The 26,710-nt window shown below is 41.0% G+C and overlaps 1 protein-coding gene across 12 annotated transcripts in view; it reads left to right on the top strand.

Annotated features, from left to right (window-relative positions):
* Positions 1–26,710, top strand: part of LOC101787069 (ankyrin repeat domain-containing protein 26-like) — a 124,261-nt gene that overhangs the window by 62,389 nt on the left and 35,162 nt on the right. For 6 of the 12 annotated variants that reach the window (XR_010049021.1, XR_010049022.1, XM_063254118.1 and 3 more), the window contains exons 20-33: positions 155–225; positions 596–731; positions 3,554–3,624; positions 3,995–4,130; positions 6,953–7,023; positions 7,394–7,529; positions 10,352–10,422; positions 10,793–10,928; positions 11,369–11,638; positions 14,076–14,345; positions 16,988–17,058; positions 17,395–17,500; positions 20,155–20,250; positions 20,375–20,529. Coding sequence is in view for 10 of the 12 variants with exons in the window: in XM_063254118.1 (XP_063110188.1) it covers positions 155–225; positions 596–731; positions 3,554–3,624; positions 3,995–4,130; positions 6,953–7,023; positions 7,394–7,529; positions 10,352–10,422; positions 10,793–10,928; positions 11,369–11,638; positions 14,076–14,345; positions 16,988–17,058; positions 17,395–17,500; positions 20,155–20,250; positions 20,375–20,529 (1,796 nt within the window). In the remaining 2 variants the exon portion in view is untranslated. Of the gene's footprint in view, positions 1–154; positions 226–595; positions 732–3,553; positions 3,625–3,994; positions 4,131–6,952; positions 7,024–7,393; positions 7,530–10,351; positions 10,423–10,792; positions 10,929–11,368; positions 11,639–14,075; positions 14,399–16,987; positions 17,059–17,394; positions 17,501–18,637; positions 18,659–20,154; positions 20,251–20,374; positions 20,530–25,742; positions 26,062–26,710 lie in introns of those variants that run through there. The other 6 variants (XM_063254119.1, XM_063254117.1, XM_063254121.1 and 3 more) reach the window with 6 other exon arrangements.

The raw sequence follows: 26,710 nt of genomic DNA, 5'->3' as shown, positions 1-26,710 counted from the left end.
TCCCTGCGTCAGCAGTTCAGCTAACGGTGTAGACACAGCACAGAGGTAACTATAAACCATACAGAGGTGGAGCATTATAGCTGTGCCCACTACAGTTATGAAACAAACACCAGGGATGGGCAGGTTATTAATAAATATTTTTGTTAATTTTCAGTTGACAGAAGCACAAGACCGAGATACAAGCTCTGTGCAACACGACGAAAAAACGGAAGAACCCTTAGACAGGTATGGCTTAACCAAATGATTTGAGCATCTCTAAAGGAAATCAGCAGCATAATATGAGACATATTGCAGTTATATAAGTACTAAATCTTCATTAGGCCAGGGGAAAATTCTAGCTTTGATAAATTTACCTGAAAGGAGTAATTTAGGGGAGCAGAAATAGTACAGTGAGGAGAGAGCATGTGCTTTCCACGTGGAGCCCTGTGTTCACTCCCAATAATGCCAAAGAAAAAGTGTCAACAAGCACAATGAGAAAAATCTTACCTACCAAATCATCTACTTTTTCTAACTTTTAAAATTGTGAGTAGTCTTTCAAAGGTTATGCATTTTTAACAGATCTGTGCAAATAATTATTTTGAAATCAATATTTTAGGATTGAATTGGTGTGTTCACACCTGAAAGAAAATGTTCAAAGTCTCGAAATGGAGATTTTGAGCCAGACAAAGAAAAGGAAGAAAACAGCAGGAAAAGTTGAACATGCTCAGAAACACTTGTCAAATGACAGTTTGGTGAGTCCATTTGTTTTTAATTTCTATCGTACTTGAAAGGAGTTCTTATTTCTCTGCTAGTACATAGGAATATTTTAGGCACTATGAAAAGTTTCACTGATAAAAACACTTGTTGTAATCATACTGATACCTCCTTACTAGCAGTAGTGACGTCCTCTTAACTTTATGGAAGGTAAATGGTTTCATGCAATTCATGACTTTGGCAGTGATATTTTAATACAAAAGATTTTTATAGCCTAAAATCCCTATTTTACACATACCACATTTGTTTATCCATTATCCATTGAAGGATTTGAGAGTTATTCCCACACTTCTTTGGGAATCATGCTGATCTGGACATTGATATATTACTGTGTGTCACGAGTCTCAGCTAATATGATACAATAACTTTTAAAATTCCAGGAAATTGAATTGCTGAATCTAAGACTTTGAATATCTGTTGCAATGAAAGCTTTTCCATGATATTTTGTAATTTATATGGTCACCAAGAATGGATAGTAGGGCACTACACAAGCATTTTCCCCAGAGACACTGTATTTCTCTTTGACTGTAAGCAAGGAAAAAGATGCCAGTAACAAAGTAGAAATGGATATTTGTCTTACTGAGGAACTAGTGGTCCTAGCATTGCAGTTTCATGATTTTTCCCCATTGATTAGTGTTTATCAGCCATTTAAACTTGTCCAGTCTAAGAGTAACGCATAAGACTGGGTGACAGTTTGTTGATGTGTAATGAAAACCATGTACCTCTTGACCAGGCAGAGCAGATTCTTCTGTGGCCCGTGTTCACCTGTGTGGGAATTAGGACCACAAGGACACATTGTGTGCATGAAAGTGGAGATGTGAGGTGGCTCCTTCCACTGACTGATTTGTTAAAGTCACAGCAATTTGATCCATCGAGCTCCATTACACAGATGCTTGTTGCTATGTCTCCTGCCTACCTGTCCCCCAAATTCTCATGGAGCTATAGATGGGTGTTTTTCATAGGTGACTAGATCTGTAAAATATGATGTTGGGATTCAGGATATGTGATTACCAAGTTGGTCCACCGGTTGGTTTGGCATAGTTCTGGGATCAAGGATGTGATGTTAAGATTAAGGGTATGAGTGCTACCTGCCCTAAAGGTGAGTACCTGGATAAGATGTAGGGACAGAAAAAAGCTTGCTGCTGCTGCTGCTGCTGCTGCTCCTGCTTGTCTTCTGGTCCGTGATGCCCCTCTGCAATGCCTCCCTGTTCTGGAGCCAGCCTAGTATGAACTGAAACCTCTATAAACTGTGAGTTCCGAACCTTTCCTCTCTTAACTTGTGAGTCTGGGTATTTTGTCTCAACAACAAGAAAAGACTTGTTATAAGGGAGCTACAGAATTCTGCCTAGTGTTTTCTATGATGAAATGTGGAGAAACAATTTTTTCTAGAATTCAAATAAATTAGTCCTGTTGTTGTACTATACTTTTCATACACATAACATGCTGACATGTTGATAAGGTGTCATTTGTGAATTAAAATTCCAGGGGCCATCATCTTACTTTAAGTGTCATATACAAAGGTATTGAGATGTTGAAAAATTGGTAGTGGTACCATATACAACTGGAAAATATTCAAAAAAGACAATGTGGTCCATTGGAAAGCAGCATTAAAAAAGAAAAACAAGGTGAATTATGATGGGTGCCATTCTAACAGTGAGGCCTCCAGCCCTAGATTAGAAGATTGCAAAATTCAGATTGAAACCCATGTGAGTCACTTTGCCATGTGTAGGACTCAGTGCAGAAGGAATCCATACCAAATAATGGCTGATGAGGTTTTGTTCTGGGAGAAGTAAACTAAAAGGAAGAAGGGAAAGTGTAAATGATCCCTGTGCCGAGACATTTTGTGTACCCCAGGCTGGCCTTGAATTTCCTGTGCCTCTCCAAGGTGGTCTCATGGTTACAGTAACCCTGTTGACTCAGCCTCCTGAGTGAAAGAATCACAGCTGTGTGACACGAAGCCCAGCTTCTGATTTAAATTTTGAGAGATCTTCTGACTAAATTATCAAGACTGCACTTGACCTGAGGAAACTTTTACCTCAGCTTTCCTGCAATATTAAACTTTATCAAAACAGAAAACACAATAATACCTAAGAGGAAAGATTTTATAGAGCTCCCACTGCTGGTGACTGGTGGAGTTGGAACTCTGGCCCAGGCATGCTGGTGTCTGTCTAGATACTGTTTCTCCAACAGTTCCTGGAGACATCTAGATGTTACTGCAGTGTCATTTCTGTATTATTATCATTGGCATTGCTCTTAGTCATATAAGCATTATTCATATCATAGTTGATAAACAGTACTTGGAATCCATAAAGTAGGATGTAATGCGTGGAATGTAAAAATACAACTAAAAGGACAGCACAAGTAAAGGGACTTCCTCTTTCTCTCCATTTTACCAAAACTTTCACTTTTATAGTTTCCTGCAAAAGAGTTGTCTCCCCCAGTTGCCCAGGCTGGTCTCAAGCATCAGCTTACCAAGCAGCCAGGAATGCAGGTCCATAGCACTGTGCTAACCTTCTAGTTTTGTCAGTTTGAGGACCTGCTAACAGGTCTAAAATCAGGAATATAATATGTTTCAGACCTAGAGCTGGGGTCGGTAACTTAAGTAGTGGGGAGAGGGTGTTATTTTGTAAGGTGTGGGCCATTGGATCCCTGCGTCAGCAGTTCAGCTAACGGTGTAGACACAGCACAGAGGTAACTATAAACCATACGGAGGTGGAGCATTATAGCTGTGCCCACTACAGTTATGAAACAAACACCAGGGATGGGCAGGTTATTAATAAATATTTTTGTTAATTTTCAGTTGACAGAAGCACAAGACCGAGGTAAAAGCTCTGTGCAACACGACGAAAAAACGGAAGAACCCTTAGACAGGTATGGCTTAACCAAATGACTTGAGCATCTCTAAAGGAAATCAGCAGCATAATATGAGACATATTGCAGTTATATAAGTACTAAATCTTCATTAGGCCAGGGGAAAATTCTAGCTTTGATAAATTTACCTGAAAGGAGTAATTTAGGGGAGCAGAAATAGTACAGTGAGGAGAGAGCATGTGCTTTCCACGTGGAGCCCTGTGTTCACTCCCAATAATGCCAAAGAAAAAGTGTCAACAAGCACAATGAGAAAAATCTTACCTACCAAATCATCTACTTTTTCTAACTTTTAAAATTGTGAATAGTCTTTCAAAGGTTATGCATTTTTAACAGATCTGTGCAAATAATTATTTTGAAATCAATATTTTAGGATTGAATTGGTGTGTTCACACCTGAAAGAAAATGTTCAAAGTCTCGAAATGGAGATTTTGAGCCAGACAAAGAAAAGGAAGAAAACAGCAGGAAAAGTTGAACATGCTCAGAAACACTTGTCAAATGACAGTTTGGTGAGTCCATTTGATTTTAATTTCTATCATACTTGAAAGGAGTTCTTATTTCTCTGCTAGTACATAGGAATATTTTAGGCACTATGAAAAGTTTCACTGATAAAAACACTTGTTGTAATCATATTGATACCTCCTTACTAGCAGTAGTGACGTCCTCTTAACTTTATGGAAGATAAATGGTTTCATGCAATTCATGACTTTGGCAGTGATATTTTAATACAAAAGATTTTTATAGCCTAAAATCCCTATTTTACACATACCACATTTGTTTATCCATTATCCATTGAAGGATTTGAGAGTTATTCCCACACTTCTTTGGGAATCATGCTGATCTGGACATTGATATATTACTGTGTGTCACGAGTCTCAGCTAATATGATACAATAACTTTTAAAATTCCAGGAAATTGAATTGCTGAATCTAAGACTTTGAATATCTGTTGCAATGAAAGCTTTTCCATGATATTTTGTAATTTATATGGTCACCAAGAATGGATAGTAGGGCACTACACAAGCATTTTCCCCAGAGACACTTTATTTCTCTTTGACTGTAAGCAAGGAAAAAGATGCCAGTAACAAAGTAGAAATGGATATTTGTCTTACTGAGGAACTAGTGGTCCTAGCATTGCAGTTTCATGATTTTTCCCCATTGATTAGTGTTTATCAGCCATTTAAACTTGTCCAGTCTAAGAGTAATGCATAAGACTGGGTGACAGTTTGTTGATGTGTAATGAAAACCATGTACCTCTTGACCAGGCAGAGCAGATTCTTCTGTGGCCCGTGTTCTCCTGTGTGGGAATTAGGACCACAAGGACACATTGTGTGCATGGAAGTGGAGATGTGAGGTGGCTCCTTCCACTGACTGATTTGTTAAAGTCACAGCAATTTGATCCATCGAGCTCCATTACACAGATGCTTGTTGCTATGTCTCCTGCCTACCTGCCCCCCAAACTCTCAAGGAGCTATAGATGGGTGTTTTTCATAGGTGACTAGATCTGTAGAATATGATGTTGGGATTCAGGATATGTGATTACCAAGTTGGTCCACCGGTTGGTTTGGCATAGTTCTGGGATCAAGGATGTGATGTTAAGATTAAGGGTATAAGTGCTACCTGCCCTAAAGGTGAGTACCTGGATAAGATGTAGGGACAGAAAAAAGCTTGCTGCTGCTGCTGCTGCTGCTGCTCCTGCTTGTCTTCTGGTCCGTGATGCCCCTCTGCAATGCCTCCCTGTTCTGGAGCCAGCCTACTATGAACTGAAACCTCTATAAACTGTGAGTTCCGAACCTTTCCTCTCTTAACTTGTGAGTCTGGGTATTTTGTCTCAACAACAAGAAAAGACTTGTTATAAGGGAGCTACAGAATTCTGCCTAGTGTTTTCTATGATGAAATGTGGAGAAACAATTTTTTCTAGAATTCAAATAAATTAGTCCTGTTGTTGTACTATACTTTTCATACACATAACATGCTGACATGTTGATAAGGTGTCGTTTGTGAATTAAAATTCCAGGGGCCATCATCTTACTTTAAGTGTCATATACAAAGGTATTGAGATGTTGAAAAATTGGTAGTGGTACCATGTACAACTGGAAAATATTCAAAAAAGACAATGTGGTCCATTGGAAAGCAACATTATAAAAGAAAAACAAGGTGAATTATGACGGGTGGCATTCTAACAGTGAGGCCTCCAGCCCTAGATTAGAAGATTGCAAAATTCAGATTGAAACCCATGTGAGTCACTTTGCCATGTGTAGGACTCAGTGCAGAAGGAATCCATACCAAATAATGGCTGATGAGGTTTTGTTCTGGGAGAAGTAAACTAAAAGGAAGAAGGGAAAGTGTAAATGACCCCTGTGCCGAGACATTTTGTGTACCCCAGGCTGGCCTTGAATTTCCTGTGCCTCTCCAAGGTGGTCTCATGGTTACAGTAACCCTGTTGACTCAGCCTCCTGAGTGACAGAATCACAGCTGTGTGACACGAAGCCCAGCTTCTGATTTAAATTTTGAGAGATCTTCTGACTAAATTATCAAGACTGCACTTGACCTGAGGAAACTTTTACCTCAGCTTTCCTGCAATATTAAACTTTATCAAAACAGAAAACACAATAATACCTAAGAGGAAAGATTTTATAGAGCTCCCACTGCTGGTGACTGGTGGAGTTGGAACTCTGGCCCAGGCATGCTGGTGTCTGTCTAGATACTGTTTCTCCAACAGTTCCTGGAGACATCTAGATGTTACTGCAGTGTCATTTCTGTATTATTATCATTGGCATTGCTCTTAGTCATATAAGCATTATTCATATCATAGTTGATAAATAGTACTTGGAATCCATAAAGTAGGATGTAATGCGTGGAATGTAAAAATACAACTAAAAGGACAGCACAAGTAAAGGGACTTCCTCTTTCTCTCCATTTTACCAAAACTTTCACTTTTATAGTTTCCTGCAAAAGAGTTGTCTCCCCCAGTTGCCCAGGCTGGTCTCAAGCATCAGCTTACCAAGCAGCCAGGAATGCAGGTCCATAGCACTGTGCTAACCTTCTAGTTTTGTCAGTTTGAGGACCTGCTAACAGGTCTAAAATCAGGAATATAATATGTTTCAGACCTAGAGCTGGGGTCGGTAACTTAAGTAGTGGGGAGAGGGTGTTATTTTGTAAGGTGTGGGCCATTGGATCCCTGCGTCAGCAGTTCAGCTAACGGTGTAGACACAGCACAGAGGTAACTATAAACCATACAGAGGTGGAGCATTATAGCTGTGCCCACTACAGTTATGAAACAAACACCAGGGATGGGCAGGTTATTAATAAATATTTTTGTTAATTTTCAGTTGACAGAAGCACAAGACCGAGATACAAGCTCTGTGCAACACGACGAAAAAACGGAAGAACCCTTAGACAGGTATGGCTTAACCAAATGATTTGAGCATCTCTAAAGGAAATCAGCAGCATAATATGAGACATATTGCAGTTATATAAGTACTAAATCTTCATTAGGCCAGGGGAAAATTCTAGCTTTGATAAATTTACCTGAAAGGAGTAATTTAGGGGAGCAGAAATAGTACAGTGAGGAGAGAGCATGTGCTTTCCACGTGGAGCCCTGTGTTCACTCCCAATAATGCCAAAGAAAAAGTGTCAACAAGCACAATGAGAAAAATCTTACCTACCAAATCATCTACTTTTTCTAACTTTTAAAATTGTGAGTAGTCTTTCAAAGGTTATGCATTTTTAACAGATCTGTGCAAATAATTATTTTGAAATCAATATTTTAGGATTGAATTGGTGTGTTCACACCTGAAAGAAAATGTTCAAAGTCTCGAAATGGAGATTTTGAGCCAGACAAAGAAAAGGAAGAAAACAGCAGGAAAAGTTGAACATGCTCAGAAACACTTGTCAAATGACAGTTTGGTGAGTCCATTTGTTTTTAATTTCTATCGTACTTGAAAGGAGTTCTTATTTCTCTGCTAGTACATAGGAATATTTTAGGCACTATGAAAAGTTTCACTGATAAAAACACTTGTTGTAATCATACTGATACCTCCTTACTAGCAGTAGTGACGTCCTCTTAACTTTATGGAAGGTAAATGGTTTCATGCAATTCATGACTTTGGCAGTGATATTTTAATACAAAAGATTTTTATAGCCTAAAATCCCTATTTTACACATACCACATTTGTTTATCCATTATCCATTGAAGGATTTGAGAGTTATTCCCACACTTCTTTGGGAATCATGCTGATCTGGACATTGATATATTACTGTGTGTCACGAGTCTCAGCTAATATGATACAATAACTTTTAAAATTCCAGGAAATTGAATTGCTGAATCTAAGACTTTGAATATCTGTTGCAATGAAAGCTTTTCCATGATATTTTGTAATTTATATGGTCACCAAGAATGGATAGTAGGGCACTACACAAGCATTTTCCCCAGAGACACTGTATTTCTCTTTGACTGTAAGCAAGGAAAAAGATGCCAGTAACAAAGTAGAAATGGATATTTGTCTTACTGAGGAACTAGTGGTCCTAGCATTGCAGTTTCATGATTTTTCCCCATTGATTAGTGTTTATCAGCCATTTAAACTTGTCCAGTCTAAGAGTAACGCATAAGACTGGGTGACAGTTTGTTGATGTGTAATGAAAACCATGTACCTCTTGACCAGGCAGAGCAGATTCTTCTGTGGCCCGTGTCCACCTGTGTGGGAATTAGGACCACAAGGACACATTGTGTGCATGAAAGTGGAGATGTGAGGTGGCTCCTTCCACTGACTGATTTGTTAAAGTCACAGCAATTTGATCCATCGAGCTCCATTACACAGATGCTTGTTGCTATGTCTCCTGCCTACCTGTCCCCCAAATTCTCATGGAGCTATAGATGGGTGTTTTTCATAGGTGACTAGATCTGTAAAATATGATGTTGGGATTCAGGATATGTGATTACCAAGTTGGTCCACCGGTTGGTTTGGCATAGTTCTGGGATCAAGGATGTGATGTTAAGATTAAGGGTATGAGTGCTACCTGCCCTAAAGGTGAGTACCTGGATAAGATGTAGGGACAGAAAAAAGCTTGCTGCTGCTGCTGCTGCTGCTGCTCCTGCTTGTCTTCTGGTCCGTGATGCCCCTCTGCAATGCCTCCCTGTTCTGGAGCCAGCCTACTATGAACTGAAACCTCTATAAACTGTGAGTTCCGAACCTTTCCTCTCTTAACTTGTGAGTCTGGGTATTTTGTCTCAACAACAAGAAAAGACTTGTTATAAGGGAGCTACAGAATTCTGCCTAGTGTTTTCTATGATGAAATGTGGAGAAACAATTTTTTCTAGAATTCAAATAAATTAGTCCTGTTGTTGTACTATACTTTTCATACACATAACATGCTGACATGTTGATAAGGTGTCATTTGTGAATTAAAATGCCAGGGGCCATCATCTTACTTTAAGTGTCATATACAAAGGTATTGAGATGTTGAAAAATTGGTAGTGGTACCATATACAACTGGAAAATATTCAAAAAAGACAATGTGGTCCATTGGAAAGCAGCATTAAAAAAGAAAAACAAGGTGAATTATGATGGGTGCCATTCTAACAGTGAGGCCTCCAGCCCTAGATTAGAAGATTGCAAAATTCAGATTGAAACCCATGTGAGTCACTTTGCCATGTGTAGGACTCAGTGCAGAAGGAATCCATACCAAATAATGGCTGATGAGGTTTTGTTCTGGGAGAAGTAAACTAAAAGGAAGAAGGGAAAGTGTAAATGATCCCTGTGCCGAGACATTTTGTGTACCCCAGGCTGGCCTTGAATTTCCTGTGCCTCTCCAAGGTGGTCTCATGGTTACAGTAACCCTGTTGACTCAGCCTCCTGAGTGACAGAATCACAGCTGTGTGACACGAAGCCCAGCTTCTGATTTAAATTTTGAGAGATCTTCTGACTAAATTATCAAGACTGCACTTGACCTGAGGAAACTTTTACCTCAGCTTTCCTGCAATATTAAACTTTATCAAAACAGAAAACACAATAATACCTAAGAGGAAAGATTTTATAGAGCTCCCACTGCTGGTGACTGGTGGAGTTGGAACTCTGGCCCAGGCATGCTGGTGTCTGTCTAGATACTGTTTCTCCAACAGTTCCTGGAGACATCTAGATGTTACTGCAGTGTCATTTCTGTATTATTATCATTGGCATTGCTCTTAGTCATATAAGCATTATTCATATCATAGTTGATAAACAGTACTTGGAATCCATAAAGTAGGATGTAATGCGTGGAATGTAAAAATACAACTAAAAGGACAGCACAAGTAAAGGGACTTCCTCTTTCTCTCCATTTTACCAAAACTTTCACTTTTATAGTTTCCTGCAAAAGAGTTGTCTCCCCCAGTTGCCCAGGCTGGTCTCAAGCATCAGCTTACCAAGCAGCCAGGAATGCAGGTCCATAGCACTGTGCTAACCTTCTAGTTTTGTCAGTTTGAGGACCTGCTAACAGGTCTAAAATCAGGAATATAATATGTTTCAGACCTAGAGCTGGGGTCGGTAACTTAAGTAGTGGGGAGAGGGTGTTATTTTGTAAGGTGTGGGCCATTGGATCCCTGCGTCAGCAGTTCAGCTAACGGTGTAGACACAGCACAGAGGTAACTATAAACCATACGGAGGTGGAGCGTTATAGCTGTGCCCACTACAGTTATGAAACAAACACCAGGGATGGGCAGGTTATTAATAAATATTTTTGTTAATTTTCAGTTGACAGAAGCACAAGACCGAGGTAAAAGCTCTGTGCAACACGACGAAAAAACGGAAGAACCCTTAGACAGGTATGGCTTAACCAAATGATTTGAGCATCTCTAAAGGAAATCAGCAGCATAATATGAGACATATTGCAGTTATATAAGTACTAAATCTTCATTAGGCCAGGGGAAAATTCTAGCTTTGATAAATTTACCTGAAAGGAGTAATTTAGGGGAGCAGAAATAGTACAGTGAGGAGAGAGCATGTGCTTTCCACGTGGAGCCCTGTGTTCACTCCCAATAATGCCAAAGAAAAAGTGTCAACAAGCACAATGAGAAAAATCTTACCTACCAAATCATCTACTTTTTCTAACTTTTAAAATTGTGAATAGTCTTTCAAAGGTTATGCATTTTTAACAGATCTGTGCAAATAATTATTTTGAAATCAATATTTTAGGATTGAATTGGTGTGTTCACACCTGAAAGAAAATGTTCAAAGTCTCGAAATGGAGATTTTGAGCCAGACAAAGAAAAGGAAGAAAACAGCAGGAAAAGTTGAACATGCTCAGAAACACTTGTCAAATGACAGTTTGGTGAGTCCATTTGATTTTAATTTCTATCATACTTGAAAGGAGTTCTTATTTCTCTGCTAGTACATAGGAATATTTTAGGCACTATGAAAAGTTTCACTGATAAAAACACTTGTTGTAATCATATTGATACCTCCTTACTAGCAGTAGTGACGTCCTCTTAACTTTATGGAAGATAAATGGTTTCATGCAATTCATGACTTTGGCAGTGATATTTTAATACAAAAGATTTTTATAGCCTAAAATCCCTATTTTACACATACCACATTTGTTTATCCATTATCCATTGAAGGATTTGAGAGTTATTGCCACACTTCTTTGGGAATAATGCTGATCTGGACATTGATATATTACTGTGTGTCGGTGTCGCTCCCGGCCGGCAGGAAGGACACACGACAAAGTCTGGCAGTGGACAACCTTTTCTTTTATTTCTCTCCGTACAGCCTGCCCTGGGACCGCTCCCAGCCGAAGCCTCCTCTGGTCCGCTCCCCGCGGCTCCTTCCGGGCTTCGCTCCAAAGCCTCTACCGGTCCACTCTCCGCGGCTCCTTCCGGGCTTCGCTCCAAAGCCTCTACCGGTCCGCTCTCCGCGGCTCCTTCCGGGCTTCGCTCCAAAGCCTCTACCGGTCCGCTCTCCGCGGCTCCTTCCGGGCTTCTACTTCCCCCCAGGGGTGGCACCAGTATATATACGGATACAGTGTCCAATCATGTTAAAGTAAGCAAGGCAAGCTGATTGGCTAACATATTATTGAGCGGGTTGTTTACGCGGTAAGCAGGAAACTAACGTGCTCGATGGGAGGGGTAATCTAACTCAGGCTTTACTCTTTACCACAGGCCGCATGATCGCTATATGCGGCGGCTCGGCAATGTGGTGGCTCCCAACATCTCCCCCTTTTTTATTTTTTATGAATGTGCGCATCGTAGCCCTTCCTGGACTGGGTGCAGAGGCTTATGCCCTATGCGTAGGCCCACCGTAGGTCCTTGGCTTAGACCCTGGTCGGCCGTGCCATGGTCTGCCAAGGCCCTGAGGCCCTCGTCCTTTTTCTAGGGCCAGGCACAAACTGGACGGAACCTGGATGCACACAAGCTTGCACTCATTTCCTCTCCGTAAAGAAATCCCCTCGGAGAGAAATTTAGACCTGGGCAGCATCTAACAGTCCAGCGGCTTACGTGCAGGATGGGGTAGGGCCTGGCTTAGGTTGAGTCGCACCGGGGGAGTACGCTCTTACCCGTCATTGACTCTCCTACCCAGCTATGTCATAATTTTTTAGAGGAGGAGTGTGGGAAGCTCACCGCCCCTAGACTCGGTCGTAGGCTAGGCGAGCGAGCCATGCATATGCCTGAGGATCTTTTTGTCCATTTTGGGCTACCGCTATTTCTATTCATCTTGTTGGTTGGTCTGTGATGGATCTCCGGTAGGGCAGGTCTGATCTTCAGTCGAGGGCTTTGTCGCCCTTGTCAGTCTCTCCGGTACCCACAGTGGTTCTCGTCCCAATTCCTGCAGAAAAACACAAACCGCGCCTCGGTTCCAGCTGATTACCGGATCCGGGCCCATCCATTGTCATGCCATAGATAACCGCGCCTTTGGAGGCAGGCCTTGGCTTACTCCCCCTTTTTGTTTTTTATTTTTTATTTTTTATTTTTATCTTTTTCGTTTTTTTTTTTTTTTTGGTACCAGGGATCGAACTGGCGATTGCCTGCTTACAAGGCAGGCGCTTATGCCCCTGAGCTAAATCCCCAGCCCCCATTTCCTCGACCGGCGTTTTTTTTTCAGCCTGCTCGGCAGAGAACTCTGTGTACCAGGCTCGCCAATGAGGGGCCCAGAAGACAGGTTCTCCAGCATGGCAATGGTGTAAGGCGCAGTCGGCCCAAAGGTTGTTTTTAAGTTCTCTAATCTGCTTTATCTCAAAAGGCTCCCATGCATTACGTCCCTGGCCCATAGCTACTTGTACAGGAAATATCCCGTAGGGGCCACTATCTATCCCAGGTGGTGGATGTACCTCATGAGACAAATGTCCCCCCTGCCAAAGCCGCCTGTAAAAATACCGACCCGCCGGCGGCGGAGCATAGGACGGCGGCTGTGATTGGGCAGAAAATGGGGGCCCGTGCATCACTTCCTGTTCTGGCGAAAGGGGAGGGAGCTCCCACGCGGCCGCCTCATGGCGAGGGATCGCTTCCGGGAACAGCCCCCAAGGTGGGGCGGAAGGCTTCGCCTCCCTCTCGCGCCAGGGGGCGCTCAGGAGCTCTCTACTCCTCTGCAGACCAAGTCGAGCGGAGCGCAATTTGCGGCGCAACGCTGAGAAAGAACCCTGCGACTCCTTATCGAGCGGCCTATCCTCTTGGCATCTAGGCTCCTTGGTCTCATCGTTGTCTAAGCCTTCCTCGTTCTCGGAGTCGGACGACTCCGAGGCCTGAGCCCCGTCTTCCTCCTTTATATCTTTGTCTCCTTTGACGGACCCTTCTCGGGAGCTTCTTGACTGTGCCTGTTTAAACGCCTCGCGTACTTTTACAAGTTTTTGAGAGCTCCCCCCGTAACTACCCTCACTCTTTAGGCACGCGTGTATCATTTCCCACAACGGACGAGCAGAGACCGAAGCTCTACCCTCCCGTTCTGCTAGGGAAAGGTCTCTGCCCAACTTTTCCCAGGAGGGTAGGTTTACATGCCCTGTAGGCAGAAACCAGGGAGCAAAGCTGTCAGTTTCTGCAAGGAAATTTTCCAGAGTCTTACGCCCCACCTTGAGGTCCTTGGACTTTAGGAGTCTCCGAAGGACCAACACCAAGGCTGTGTATCTTTACTTGGCATGTTATCTTCTGTTATTTTTACTTCTATGTTTATGTTTTACACTCTTTTATTACCTTAAGTTCTGGTGTTATGTTTCATACTCACCGCGTGAGGCCCAAGAAACCCGCCACTTACGCGTGAGCCTGAGAGGAGTCTACAAACCCTGTAGGTGCGCGCCACCCAGGGCCCAGGTTTATCCTCTACTCACCTGTCTTGCAGCTCTGCGTTGGAGCGTTGTCCACTGTCACGTCTCGGGGGTGATCAGTCCCCGTGTGGGCCTCCAAATGTCGGTGTCGCTCCCGGCCGGCAGGAAGGACACACGACAAAGTCTGGCAGTGGACAACCTTTTCTTTTATTTCTCTCCGTACAGCCTGCCCTGGGACCGCTCCCAGCCGAAGCCTCCTCTGGTCCGCTCCCCGCGGCTCCTTCCGGGCTTCGCTCCAAAGCCTCTACCGGTCCACTCTCCGCGGCTCCTTCCGGGCTTCGCTCCAAAGCCTCTACCGGTCCGCTCTCCGCGGCTCCTTCCGGGCTTCGCTCCAAAGCCTCTACCGGTCCGCTCTCCGCGGCTCCTTCCGGGCTTCTACTTCCCCCCAGGGGTGGCACCAGTATATATACGGATACAGTGTCCAATCATGTTAAAGTAAGCAAGGCAAGCTGATTGGCTAACATATTATTGAGCGGGTTGTTTACGCGGTAAGCAGGAAACTAACGTGCTCGATGGGAGGGGTAATCTAACTCAGGCTTTACTCTTTACCACAGGCCGCATGATCGCTATATGCGGCGGCTCGGCAATGTGGTGGCTCCCAACAACTGCGCGTCACGAGTCTCAGCTAATATGATACAATAACTTTTAAAATTCCAGGAAATTGAATTGCTGAATCTAAGCCTTTGAATATCTGTTGCAATGAAAGCTTTTCCATGATATTTTGTAATTTATATGGTCACCAAGAATGGATAGAAGGGCACTACACAAGCATTTTCCCCAGAAACACTGTATTTCTCTTTGACTGTAAGCAAGGAAAAAGATGCCAGTAACAAAGTAGAAATGGATATTTGTCTTACTGAGGAACTAGTAGTCAGAGCATTGCAGTTTCATGATTTTTCCCCATTGATTAGTGTTTATCAGCCATTTAAACTTGTCCAGTCTAAGAGTAACGCATAAGACTGGGTGACAGTTTGTTGATGTGTAATGAAAACCATGTACCTCTTGACCAGGCAGAGCAGATTCTCCTGTGGCCCGTGTTCTCCTGTGTGGGAATTAGGACCACAAGGACACATTGTGTGCATGGAAGTGGAGATGTGAGGTGGCTCCTTCCACTGACTGATTTGTTAAAGTCACAGCAATTTGATCCATCGAGCTCCATTACACAGATGCTTGTTGCTATGTCTCCTGCCTACCTGTCCCCCAAACTCTCATGGAGCTATAGATGGGTGTTTTTCATAGGTGACTAGATCTGTAGAATATGATGTTGGGATTCAGGATATGTGATTACCAAGTTGGTCCACCGGTTGGTTTGGCATAGTTCTGGGATCAAGGATGTGATGTTAAGATTAAGGGTATGAGTGCTACCTGCCCTAAAGGTGAGTACCTGGATAAGATGTAGGGACAGAAAAAAGCTTGCTGCTGCTGCTGCTGCTGCTGCTCCTGCTTGTCTTCTGGTCCGTGATGCCCCTCTGCAATGCCTCCCTGTTCTGGAGCCAGCCTACTATGAACTGAAACCTCTATAAACTGTGAGTTCCGAACCTTTCCTCTCTTAACTTGTGGGTCTGGTTATTTTGTCTCAACAACAAGAAAAGACTTGTTATAAGGGAGCTACAGAATTCTGCCTAGTGTTTTCTATGATGAAATGTGGAGAAACAATTTTTTCTAGAATTCAAATAAATTAGTCCTGTTGTTGTACTATACTTTTCATACACATAACATGCTGACATGTTGATAAGGTATCATTTGTGAATTAAAATTCCAGGGGCCATCATCTTACTTTAAGTGTCATATACAAAGGTATTGAGATGTTGAAAAATTGGTAGTGATACCATATACAACTGGAAAATATTCAAAAAAGACAATGTGGTCCATTGGAAAGCAACATTAAAAAAGAAAAACAAGGTGAATTATGATGGGTGCCATTCTAACAGTGAGGCCTCCAGCCCTAGATTAGAAGATTGCAAAATTCAGATTGAAACCCATGTGAGTCACTTTGCCATGTGTAGGACTCAGTGCAGAAGGAATCCATACCAAATAATGGCTGATGAGGTTTTGTTCTGGGAGAAGTAAACTAAAAGGAAGAAGGGAAAGTGTAAATGACCCCTGTGCCGAGACATTTTGTGTACCCCAGGCTGGCCTTGAATTTCCTGTGCCTCTCCAAGGTGGTCTCATGGTTACAGTAACCCTGTTGACTCAGCCTCCTGAGTGACAGAATCACAGCTGTGTGACACGAAGCCCAGCTTCTGATTTAAATTTTGAGAGATCTTCTGACTAAATTATCAAGACTGCACTTGACCTGAGGAAACTTTTACCTCAGCTTTCCTGCAATATTAAACTTTATCAAAACAGAAAACACAATAATACCTAAGAGGAAAGATTTTATAGAGCTCCCACTGCTGGTGACTGGTGGAGTTGGAACTCTGGCCCAGGCATGCTGGTGTCTGTCTAGATACTGTTTCTCCAACAGTTCCTGGAGACATCTAGATGTTACTGCAGTGTCATTTCTGTATTATTATCATTGGCATTGCTCTTAGTCATATAAGCATTATTCATATCATAGTTGATAAATAGTACTTGGAATCCATAAAGTAGGATGTAATGCGTGGAATGTAAAAATACAACTAAAAGGACAGCACAAGTAAAGGGACTTCCTCTTTCTCTCCATTTTACCAAAACTTTCACTTTTATAGTTTCCTGCAAAAGAGTTGTCTCCTCCAGTTGCCCAGGCTGGTCTCAAGCATCAGCTTACCAAGCAGCCAGGAATGCAGGTCCATAGCACTGTGCTAACCTTCTAGTTTTGTCAGTTTGAGGACCTGCTAACAGGTCTAAAATCAGGAATATAATATGTTTCAGACCTAGAGCTGGGGTCGGTAACTTAAGTAGTGGGGAGAGGGTGTTATTTTGTAAGGTGTGGGCCATTGGATCCCTGCGTCAGCAGTTCAGCTAACGGTGTAGACACAGCACAGAGGTAACTATAAACCATACGGAGGTGGAGCATTATAGCTGTGCCCACTACAGTTATGAAACAAACACCAGGGATGGGCAGGTTATTAATAAACATTTTTGTTAATTTTCAGTTGACAGAAGCACAAGACCGAGGTACAAGCTCTGTGCAACACGACAAAAAAACGGAAGAACCCTTAGACAGGTATGGCTTAACCAAATGACTTGAGCATCTCTAAAGGAAATCAGCAGCATAATATGAGACATATTGCAGTTATATAAGTACTAAATCTTCATTAGGCCAGAGGAAAATTCTAGCTTTGATAAATGTACCTGAAAGGAGTAATTTAGGGGAGCAGAAATAGTACAGTGAGGAGAGAGCATGTGCTTTCCACGTGGAGCCCTGTGTTCACTCCCAATAATGCCAAAGAAAAAGTGTCAACAAGCACAATGAGAAAAATCTTACCTACCAAATCATCTACTTTTTCTAACTTTTAAAGTTGTGTGGAGTCTTTCAAAGATTATGTGACTTTTTAAACAGATCTGTGCAAACACTCACATTGGAGAATTTGCGCCTGAAAAAGGAAAATCAAAAGCTAAGGGGTAAACTTGAACGAGCTCAGAAACACTTGTTGAGCAATAGATTGGTAAGTGCAATTCTTTTTAATTTCTATTGTTCTAGAAAGCAGTTCCTCCTCTGCTAGTATGTAGGAATATTTTAGGCACTATGAAAATCTTACTGATAAAAACACTTGTTGTAATCGTATTGATACCTCCTCCTTACTAGCAGTAGTGAAGTCCTCTTAACTTTATGGAAGATAAATGGTTTCATGCATTTCATGACTTTGGCAGTGATATTTTAATACAAAAGATTTTTATAGCCTAAAATCCCTATTTTACACATACCACATTTGTTTATCCATTATCCATTGAAGGATGTGAGAGTTATCCCCACACTTCTTTGGGAATAATGCTGATCTGGACATTGATATATTACTGTGTGTCATGAGTCTCAGCTAATATGATGCAATAACTTTTAAAATTCCAGGAAATTCAATTGCTGAATCTAAGATTTTGAATATCTTTTTGTAATGAAAGCTTTTCCATGATATTTTGTAATTTATATTGTCACCAAGAATGGATACTAGGGCGCTACACAAACATTTTCCCCAGAGACACTGTATTTCTCTTTGACTGTAAGCAAGGAAAAAGATGCCAGTAACAAAGTAGAAATGGATATTTGTCTTACTGAGGAACTAGTGGTCCTAGCATTGCAGTTTCATGATTTTTCCCCATTGATTAGTGTTTATCAGCCATTTAAACTTGTCCAGTCTAAGAGTAACGCATAAGACTGGGTGACAGTTTGTTGATGTGTAATGAAAACCATGTACCTCTTGACCAGGCAGAGCAGATTCTTCTGTGGCCCGTGTTCTCCTGTGTGGGAATTAGGACCACAAGGACACATTGTGTGCATGGAAGTGGAGATGTGAGGTGGCTCCTTCCATTGACTGATTTCTTAAAGTCACAGCAATTTGATCCATCGAGCTCCATTACACAGATGCTCGCTGCTATGTCTCCTGCCTACCTGTCCCCCAAACCCTCATGGAGTATAGATGAGGTTTTTTCATTGGTAGCTAGATCTCTAGAATATGATGTTGGGATTCTGGATATGTGATTACCATGTTGGTCCACCGGTTGGTTTGGCATAGTTCTGGGATCAAGGGTGTGATGTTAAGATTAAGGGTATGAGTGCTACCTGCCCTAAAGGTGAGTACCTGGATAAGATGTAGGGACAGAAAGAAGCTTGATGCTGCTGCTGCTGCTGCTGCTGCTGCTGCTGCTGCTGCTGCTGCTCCTGCTTGTCTTCTGGTCCGTGATGCCCCTCTGCAATGCCTCCCTGTTCTGGAGCCAGCCTACTATGAACTGAAACCTCTATAAACTGTGAGTTCTGAACCTTTCCTCTCTTAACTTGTGGGTCTGGTTATTTTGTCTCAACAACAAGAAAAGACTTGTTATAAGGGAGCTACACAATTCTGGCTAGTGTTTTCTCTGATGAAATATAGAGAAATAATTTTTTCTAGAATTCAAATAAATTAGTCCTGTTGTTGTACTATACTTTTCATACACATATCATGCTGACATGTTGATAAGGTGTCATTTGTGAATTAAAATGCCAGGGGCCATCATCTTACTTTAAGTGTCATATACAAACGTATTGAGATGTTGAAAAATTGGTAGTGGTACCATATATAACTGGAAAATATTTTAAAAAGCAATGTGAACCCATAGGAAAGCAACAGTATAAAAGAAATACAGGGTGACTTATGCTGGGTGGCATTCTAACAGTGAGGCCATCAGCCCCATGTTAGAAGATCACAAAATTCAGATTGAAACCCATGTGACTCACTATGCAATGTGTAGGACTCAGTGCAGAAGGAATCCATACTAAATAATGGATGATGAAGTTTTGTCTTGGGAGAAGTAAACTAAAAGGAAGAAGGGAAAGTGTAAATGACCCCTGTCTAGAGGCTGCATCTGGAAATGGGGATTAGGTTATCAGACTCAAAGGCTTGGATTTAGGATCTGAGGGAATCTGAACTGTAGTGGACATAAGACTTAAGCAGCTGCCTTTAGGAGCACAGTGGAGCTCGGAGTGGAGAGAAGTGGAGAGAAGTCACTGTGAGCAGAAGCTCTGAGCAGTGGGAAGGATGAGAACTCCGGAAACAAGTGTCTTTGGTGACTTTCACATTACTTTATTGGAAATACAGGATGAAAATCAGATTTTAATGTCCTCCAGTGATGAAAAATTAGATTTGTACATGAGACTATGTATCAGAAATGTAAGAGTCCTTTGGAGGGCAAGAAACAAGATGATAGAAAAGCCATAAGAACCATGTAGAAGTGAGGCTTCTGCGCATTACAAAAAAGAGAAACTGAAAAGAAAATTGTTTAATAGCAGAAAAAATAATTCTGGGCTGGGCACATAGCTCAGTGGCACAGCGCCTGTCTAGCCAGCAAGGGATTCAGGTTTTGGTTCCTGGGTACAAAACAAAATTCCTGAGGGGATGCTTAGAGAGAATAAATATCTATCTCATTCCAAAGTCGAGTGAGGTTCAAAACTGGGATGAAATCGAGGTTTCCAGAATTTGTCTTGATAAAATATGTTTTAAATAACCCTGGAATATGTTGAGCTATTGAGGGAAAGACCTCTAGAATATCTTTAGAAAGTGAAATGGAAATACAGTCCTTTTCATATATTTTTCATCAATGCTTATGTGTAAAACTTTCTTTTTTAACAAAGTTTGGCAGCACACACTTCAGAAACCGTCATGATGAAAACAAAATGATGAAAGCACAAGTTAACTTGAGCTGTGTTCAGAGAAGCTGCTGTTTTCAAGTCTGTTCTTACTGGCGTCCGTTTTATACTTTGCGTTTGCACATTCATGAGCACATGTGAAGTAATATTGTTAAGGAATGAATCTTTAGAGTTTTAGAAATTAATTATAAATTCGTTTTCAAAGTCTGAAGATGAGAAAGAACAGTTCTTCAAATTCACTGAGCTGTTTAAAAATGCAATGTCTGAGGTGGACCAATTAAAGAAGGAAAAGCACGACCTGGAATGTGCTTTGGATGAAATAAAAAAGAAAAATCGTGAACCTGAATCAGAACTAGCAGGGTAAGATTTTCATAATGTCAAACCTTACCAACCAGTCATGAATGGTTTCACTGACTTTACTAAACTAATTGTGAATCTATTATTTGCATTTTAATTAATACACAAATTATTATATTTTAAAATTTACCTTAGTGACCCACAGCATAATCTGTTTTGTGAATGCCATATGTTATTTACTCTGGTGGTTTCAAACACATGACAGTGCTTGGAAATAATATGAAGTTCCCTCTTTTTATCTACTTGAATTTTTATTTGAGGGTTTTTTTTCTCTCTTACCTTCTTTTGGTAATATCCTTCCAGCTAGCATTAAAATATATTTTTGTGTTTAACAGCCTATGTCATTCTTTAATAACACTAATATTAATCTTGATTTGTCTCATATTTTCTGTGTACCTCTTTCTCCGTTAGCTATAAAATCTGTCAACAACTACATTTGTCATCCATGAGTAATCCCATGTGTGCATGCAGTATATGTGTTACTAAGCTTCTGTCCACTTATCGTGTGTGTGCCTTCATTCAAGATTATATATTATACAAATAAATATGTGTGTGTGTGTGTGTGTGTGTGTGTGTGTGTGTGTGTGTGTGTAAATACTATACAATCGCCCCTTGATGTATTCACAGTATTGGTCCCAGGACCTCTTTAGATATCAAACTCCTTGGATACTCATGTCTCTTTTACATAATTGCATAGCATTTGCATATACTCTACTGAATCCTCCTATGTTTTAAGTCATTGATAGATTATTAACACTTAATAGAAGGTAAATGTTATGTGAGTCCTTGCTGCGTCATTCAAGGAGTAATGACAAAAAAATTAGTATGTGTTGAGTACAGATGCAGTTCTTTTCCTGAGTATTTTCAGTCTACTGTTGATTGAATCCCTGAAAACAGAACCTGCAGGATAGAAAGGGGTGATTGTAAAGTCTCTTGCACACAAAAATATGTATGCCTTGTGGATGCAAATGATTCTACAAGGAAAAAGAATAAAATGGTTTAAAAATGAAAAGTGTTTTCCAGTGTCTTGAAGCCCCCATGATGGCTGGTTACCATTGGTTAATGGAGAGCTTGAGGTTGTTATGATTCAAGCCAATATTTGCATCTCCTTAACTGTTTGTCTTTCCAATTTTGTACCTCCTGCATTTTGTCAGCATGGTAGTACCAAAGACTGAAATTTGTTCCTAAAACACACTTTCAGACTACCTATTATTCCTCTGTTGATTTCCTTTCTCCTAAACTGCTTTTTTTCCTCTTCAACTCAGATTTCAAAGATGATGTTTCTTGTCTTTTTCTGTTTCCAATAATCTCAATATTTTCTTTTCTTCTCTTTGCTTTGCTTTACTTTTGTTCTTTGTTTGAGACTGAACCTATATATTTGCACATGCTGGACACATACTCTACCATTGAGCTGCACCTCCAGCCCACCTTCAGAGTTTTGTGTACTCTTTCTTTTCTTGTTCACCATGGTTAACAGATACCTAATTATGTTTTTAAAATCTTTAACATTCAAATACATGTAAGTATATTTTTCTTCATTTTGGTTTCTGATCTCTGGGCTTTAGCTAAGATGAATATGTTAGTGTATTATGTTAACACACCAAAGAGGATAGTAATTATATGAATCTTGTGCATGGTTACAGTATTAGCTCTTTACTGTCACATATACAGCATAAACTTTTACTGCATATTATTTATCTAAGATTATATTTCTGTCAATGCTTTCAAATACTGTTAGGTTGAAACAAATGAAAGAATTGTTTTCATGTTAGAATATAATATCTGTTTCAAGAGGTAAAACTTCAAATTTCACTCTGTACATTCTTGCAGATGTAAGAAACTTGTTAAAATAAAAGAAACAAAGTTAGATGAGCACAGAAGTGGAGACTTTTGTTTCCATGGAGATACAAATTCCAGTGCACTTGAATATTCCAAATACCAGGCTAATCTACAAGCTAATTTCTTAGTAGTTTTGGGAACAATAACTACTTAGTTTGGGGAACTATACATCATTGTATTTTAATCAGTGAGGGGAAGGATATTTTTTACTTTTATTTGATAAAATCACTCCTTTTCAATTCAAAGGGTATCTTGTTGTTTTAAGCCCTGGCTAATGATACAAAGCCAACATATAGACCATCACATAACCTCAAATCATGTGTATGAAATGAATTTTGGGATGTTGCTTGCATCTTTATTAAAATACTGTTTACGTAGGTTGAAATTCAGTCATTTAAAATGTGCAATTTGGTTACATTCAGTATATTCAGAGTCATCACCCCAATTTCAGGAAATTCTTTCATTCTAAAGAAAATTCAGACCTTTCAACCATTGCCTACCTCTTTCCTGGCTCACTGTTAAAGAACCAGTGATATACTTTGTAGATTGTGTTCTTCTGGACATTTTGTATCAAAATACTCAATATGTGTCCTGTCTTCTTTTGGGACTGCCTTCTTTCACTTAGCAGGTTCTCAAGATTCATTCATGTTGTAGTTCTGTACTTTATTTCCTCTTCTAAGTAATGTCCTCTTGTGTGTATTTTTAATTCATCAAGCAGTTGATAGACTTGCAGTAGTTTCCATTTCAACAGTTATTCATACTGCTGTGCAAATACATGTACAGCATTTTGTGTGTGCCTGCTTTCATTTCTCTTGGCTTCTGTGTGGAGTCATGTGGTAACTCTCTGTGCTTAACCTTTGGAGAAACTAGCAGTGCCGGTCCATTTTCCAAACTTATTGCACCATTTCACCTTCTTCCAGCATTGTATGAGAGTTACAGCATCTCTGTATCCTTGCCAAGAGTTTTTATTCTTTTTGGTTGAAAGGTTCCATGCAAATGAAGTGAAATCTGATTGTGACTTTCCCTTGCATTTGCATTTTACTTTTATAATGCAACTTCCCTATTGGTGAGTAAGGGTGTGGTGTTGGGCATATGTGTTTTCACAAGCCAATTGACATTTGTGTATCTTCATTGGACAAATGTATACTTAAGTTCGTCCTGCATTTTCAGTTTGAGTTACCTTTTTCCTTTTCCTTTTTTTTGAGACAGGGTCTTACTGTGTAGCTCAGGCTTTCCTTGAACTCCTGAAAACATCTGGCCTCAGCCTTTGGAGGGATTCCAGGTGTATGCCACCATGCTCAGCTTTGGGTTATCTTTTCTGCTTTTTAATTGTGAGTCCTTTATATATCCAAAACATAAATCCTTTATCAGATACATGATTGTCAGATATTTTCTGTCACACTGTGGCTTACCGCTTCACTTTCTAGTCCTGTTGGATCCTGTAAGTGTCAGTTGTTGTGGTAGGACTACTTTGTCTTTACTCCTATGGAGATATTTTTCTTCCTGTAGGACACTGGCCAGTTCATGTCTTGCTGACTCCATGACATGAAGGGAAGTCAGGCTGACAAAGCAGAGCCCATTGCTGTCCTTTTCTCCATGCAAAGTTTTCATCTTCCATCCAGAGCATCCTTCGTATCTCCCATTCCTCCATCTTGGCAGAGCATCTGCTAACTCAGAATGCTATTCACTGCATGTTTCATTAAGTCTTTGTGATTCAGTTATGTCTAGATTGTTATCAACTAGGAGGGGGGAAATGGAGCTAGAAGGGGATAGCCTTTTTCTTTAGAAATTGAGCCAACTGTCACCTTACAGTTCACAGTCCCATCCTATTTTGCCCTGGTATTGGCTGATGTGTATCACACTGATTTTATGGGGGCACAGATTCTACATGCATACACATATCTCCTTTCCCATAAGCTGTTACATGATTTAGATTGTGAATAGCAGCCATGAGAAACTTCCTGCCCTATTAAAGGATATCAAATTCAATGCAAGATAGGAATTCATGAGTTGCCTCAAAAATACTTGATATTATCTAGTACACAAACTGCTATTTCTGTCCTGTTTCAGGCAAATACAGCTCAAGAGACCTGCTGTATTTATCCTAGCCTGGTCCTTGCCCACATAATTTCTCTCAGAAACAACTGTCTACACTGGAGAATGCAAAACTGAGTTCTAGACACAAGTCATAAGGCTCCAACCACAGGATTTTTCATTTCCATCTAAACCATCCTTCTCAGAGTCCACATTATCAATTATACTCACCATGTACCTATCCTCATCTATAGTCCAAGTTAATATTTTAGCTTGTATTAAACCTGGATCTGAGAAACTGAAAGCTGACAAGTTTGAAAAGCATCTCATCTGTTTGCCAAAATGGAGCCCATTCTCCTCCATTTTTTCCAGACCAGCTATACATTTAAAGTAGTTACTTTCTGGTTCTGGGAATGATGTGTTCCCTTTTGCAGAAGTGGAGAAGTTACAGGGTTAGCCAGACTTGGCTTTGTGGGGTGATTATCCAACAGCTCCTAAGCCCAGTTTCTCTAAAGAGGTCTGCGTGTGTATTGCAAAACAATGTCAATACATGTGCCTATGTCTCATCCATAGCAATGAGACAGTAATATCAGCACCTCCCTTTTGTACTTGTGTCTGCCCTTGTGCTTTGTCATTAACCTTGGATCTACCCTCTTTCAGCCAGATACTGGGGGTTAGAGAAGGCAGATCAAAGCAATTTCAGAAATGTCAATGTAAGCTCAAGTCTCAGAATCATGCTAAAGAAATGAGGATTTTAACTACATTATCATATTTAAGATATGAAAAGTTAATGCTTGAGAGGGAATTAGTGAATCTTCACTTGTTCACAGGGTGGTTACAACATGTCAGGTGTAACCATGAACTTGGTTTTATACTGGAATGCTATGGTTTAAAGAAATGTGCCTGCTTATTAAGTGGACAGAGTGCAATGTGATGCTTATTGTCAGTTTGTGTAAATAACATCCATGTAAATTGACTCAGCATAATTCTGGGTGTGGAAGGTTTAACATAGGGAGGAGCACCACAAGGATTTTATAAAAAAGGAAATGAAGCTAAGGATTGGTCTGTTTTCCATCTGGGGAGTTCCAGTCTTTTTCATATTGGATATCATATCTCCTGGCATTCAGTGCACTCCTCAGCCTCCAGCATTGACCTATCAGTCTCCTGACATGGACTCACATGGGGCAGTACATTGAGCTGTGTCTGTTTGGCTGGATCTTTCAGATCCCCAATATGCAGACAGCCCTTTTATATTCTCCCACACTTGGCTCTGGGCAGGCATTGGAAGTCAACCTTGTAAGTTTTATAGATTTGTTTACCTCATAGTACATTTCTTTCTCTAGGAAATACTGACAGCTACAAGGAGATAGGATCATCTCCCCAACCATAGGGGAAACAAGAGAGAGAACTGAGCAGATAAGCAGATGCTGTATTTCCCCCTGCAGCCTGGTGAATTGAGACTCAGATACCTCTGTCACAAAGGGAACATTTCCAATGCCCCTGGCTTCTGTTCAGCAGCATGCACATCAAATGCAGCATCTCTACCTAAAGCACTGTGAAAAGCCATTAAAATTCTCCCTGGACTGGCAGTGAGTCTCCTTGCTTATGATCTGTGTTCCACATTCTGCGCTGAGAACTCTTATTACTGGACTTCTATCCTGGCTTCCAGCCTTCTGTGTTTTCCTGTCACTCCCTCACCTGTACCTACTGCTTTCTGCCAAATAGGGTGATCAGGGACATCTCTGAGATGCTGTCCCAGGACTTTGGTCTGGATCTTACTGCTGAACAAGCTTACTCTCCTGACTCTGGGAAGCTGTGTCAGAGAGGACCATCATAATTGAGCTTGAGATCCGTGTTCTCTACTATGCACTGATCTGGCCTCTTTCCCTCCAGCAGGTCCAAGAATGGTTACAGGAGAAGTTTGAGCAGGTCAGGGATTAGCTAAGGATTCAGGGAGCCATGCATGGCTCAGGAGGCCCCCAAACCCTTTCCTGCAGTGGGTATCACTAGCTATCTGTGCCCTCCCAGGAACCACATTAAGGAGCTCACCTCCAAGTGTGTTAGGTTCATATAACACATTAAACTGTCATTAGGTCTTTTGCCTTACTAGACTCCCTAGAGCCCAGAGTAGCCATTCATGGCAATTTGAAACACAAAGTGGTGGGGCTACCACAGATGTCCTTGGGTCTCACATTCCAGGCGTATGCTAGAAATGCCTGGATAACTGTGCCAAAGGCCATACTTACACATTAGTCATGGTCTCCTGTCCCATCTTCCTGGGATTCAGACAAACATACGGAGCAAGAATCTC

Source organism: Cavia porcellus, unplaced genomic scaffold (assembly GCF_034190915.1).
Source record: "Cavia porcellus strain 051 isolate PalLab524CR breed Dunkin Hartley unplaced genomic scaffold, mCavPor4.1 scaffold_8, whole genome shotgun sequence".
Lineage (NCBI taxonomy): Eukaryota > Metazoa > Chordata > Mammalia > Rodentia > Caviidae > Cavia > Cavia porcellus.
The sequence above is the reverse complement of the archived record's forward strand: the minus strand, read 5'-3'. Positions and strand labels throughout refer to the sequence as shown.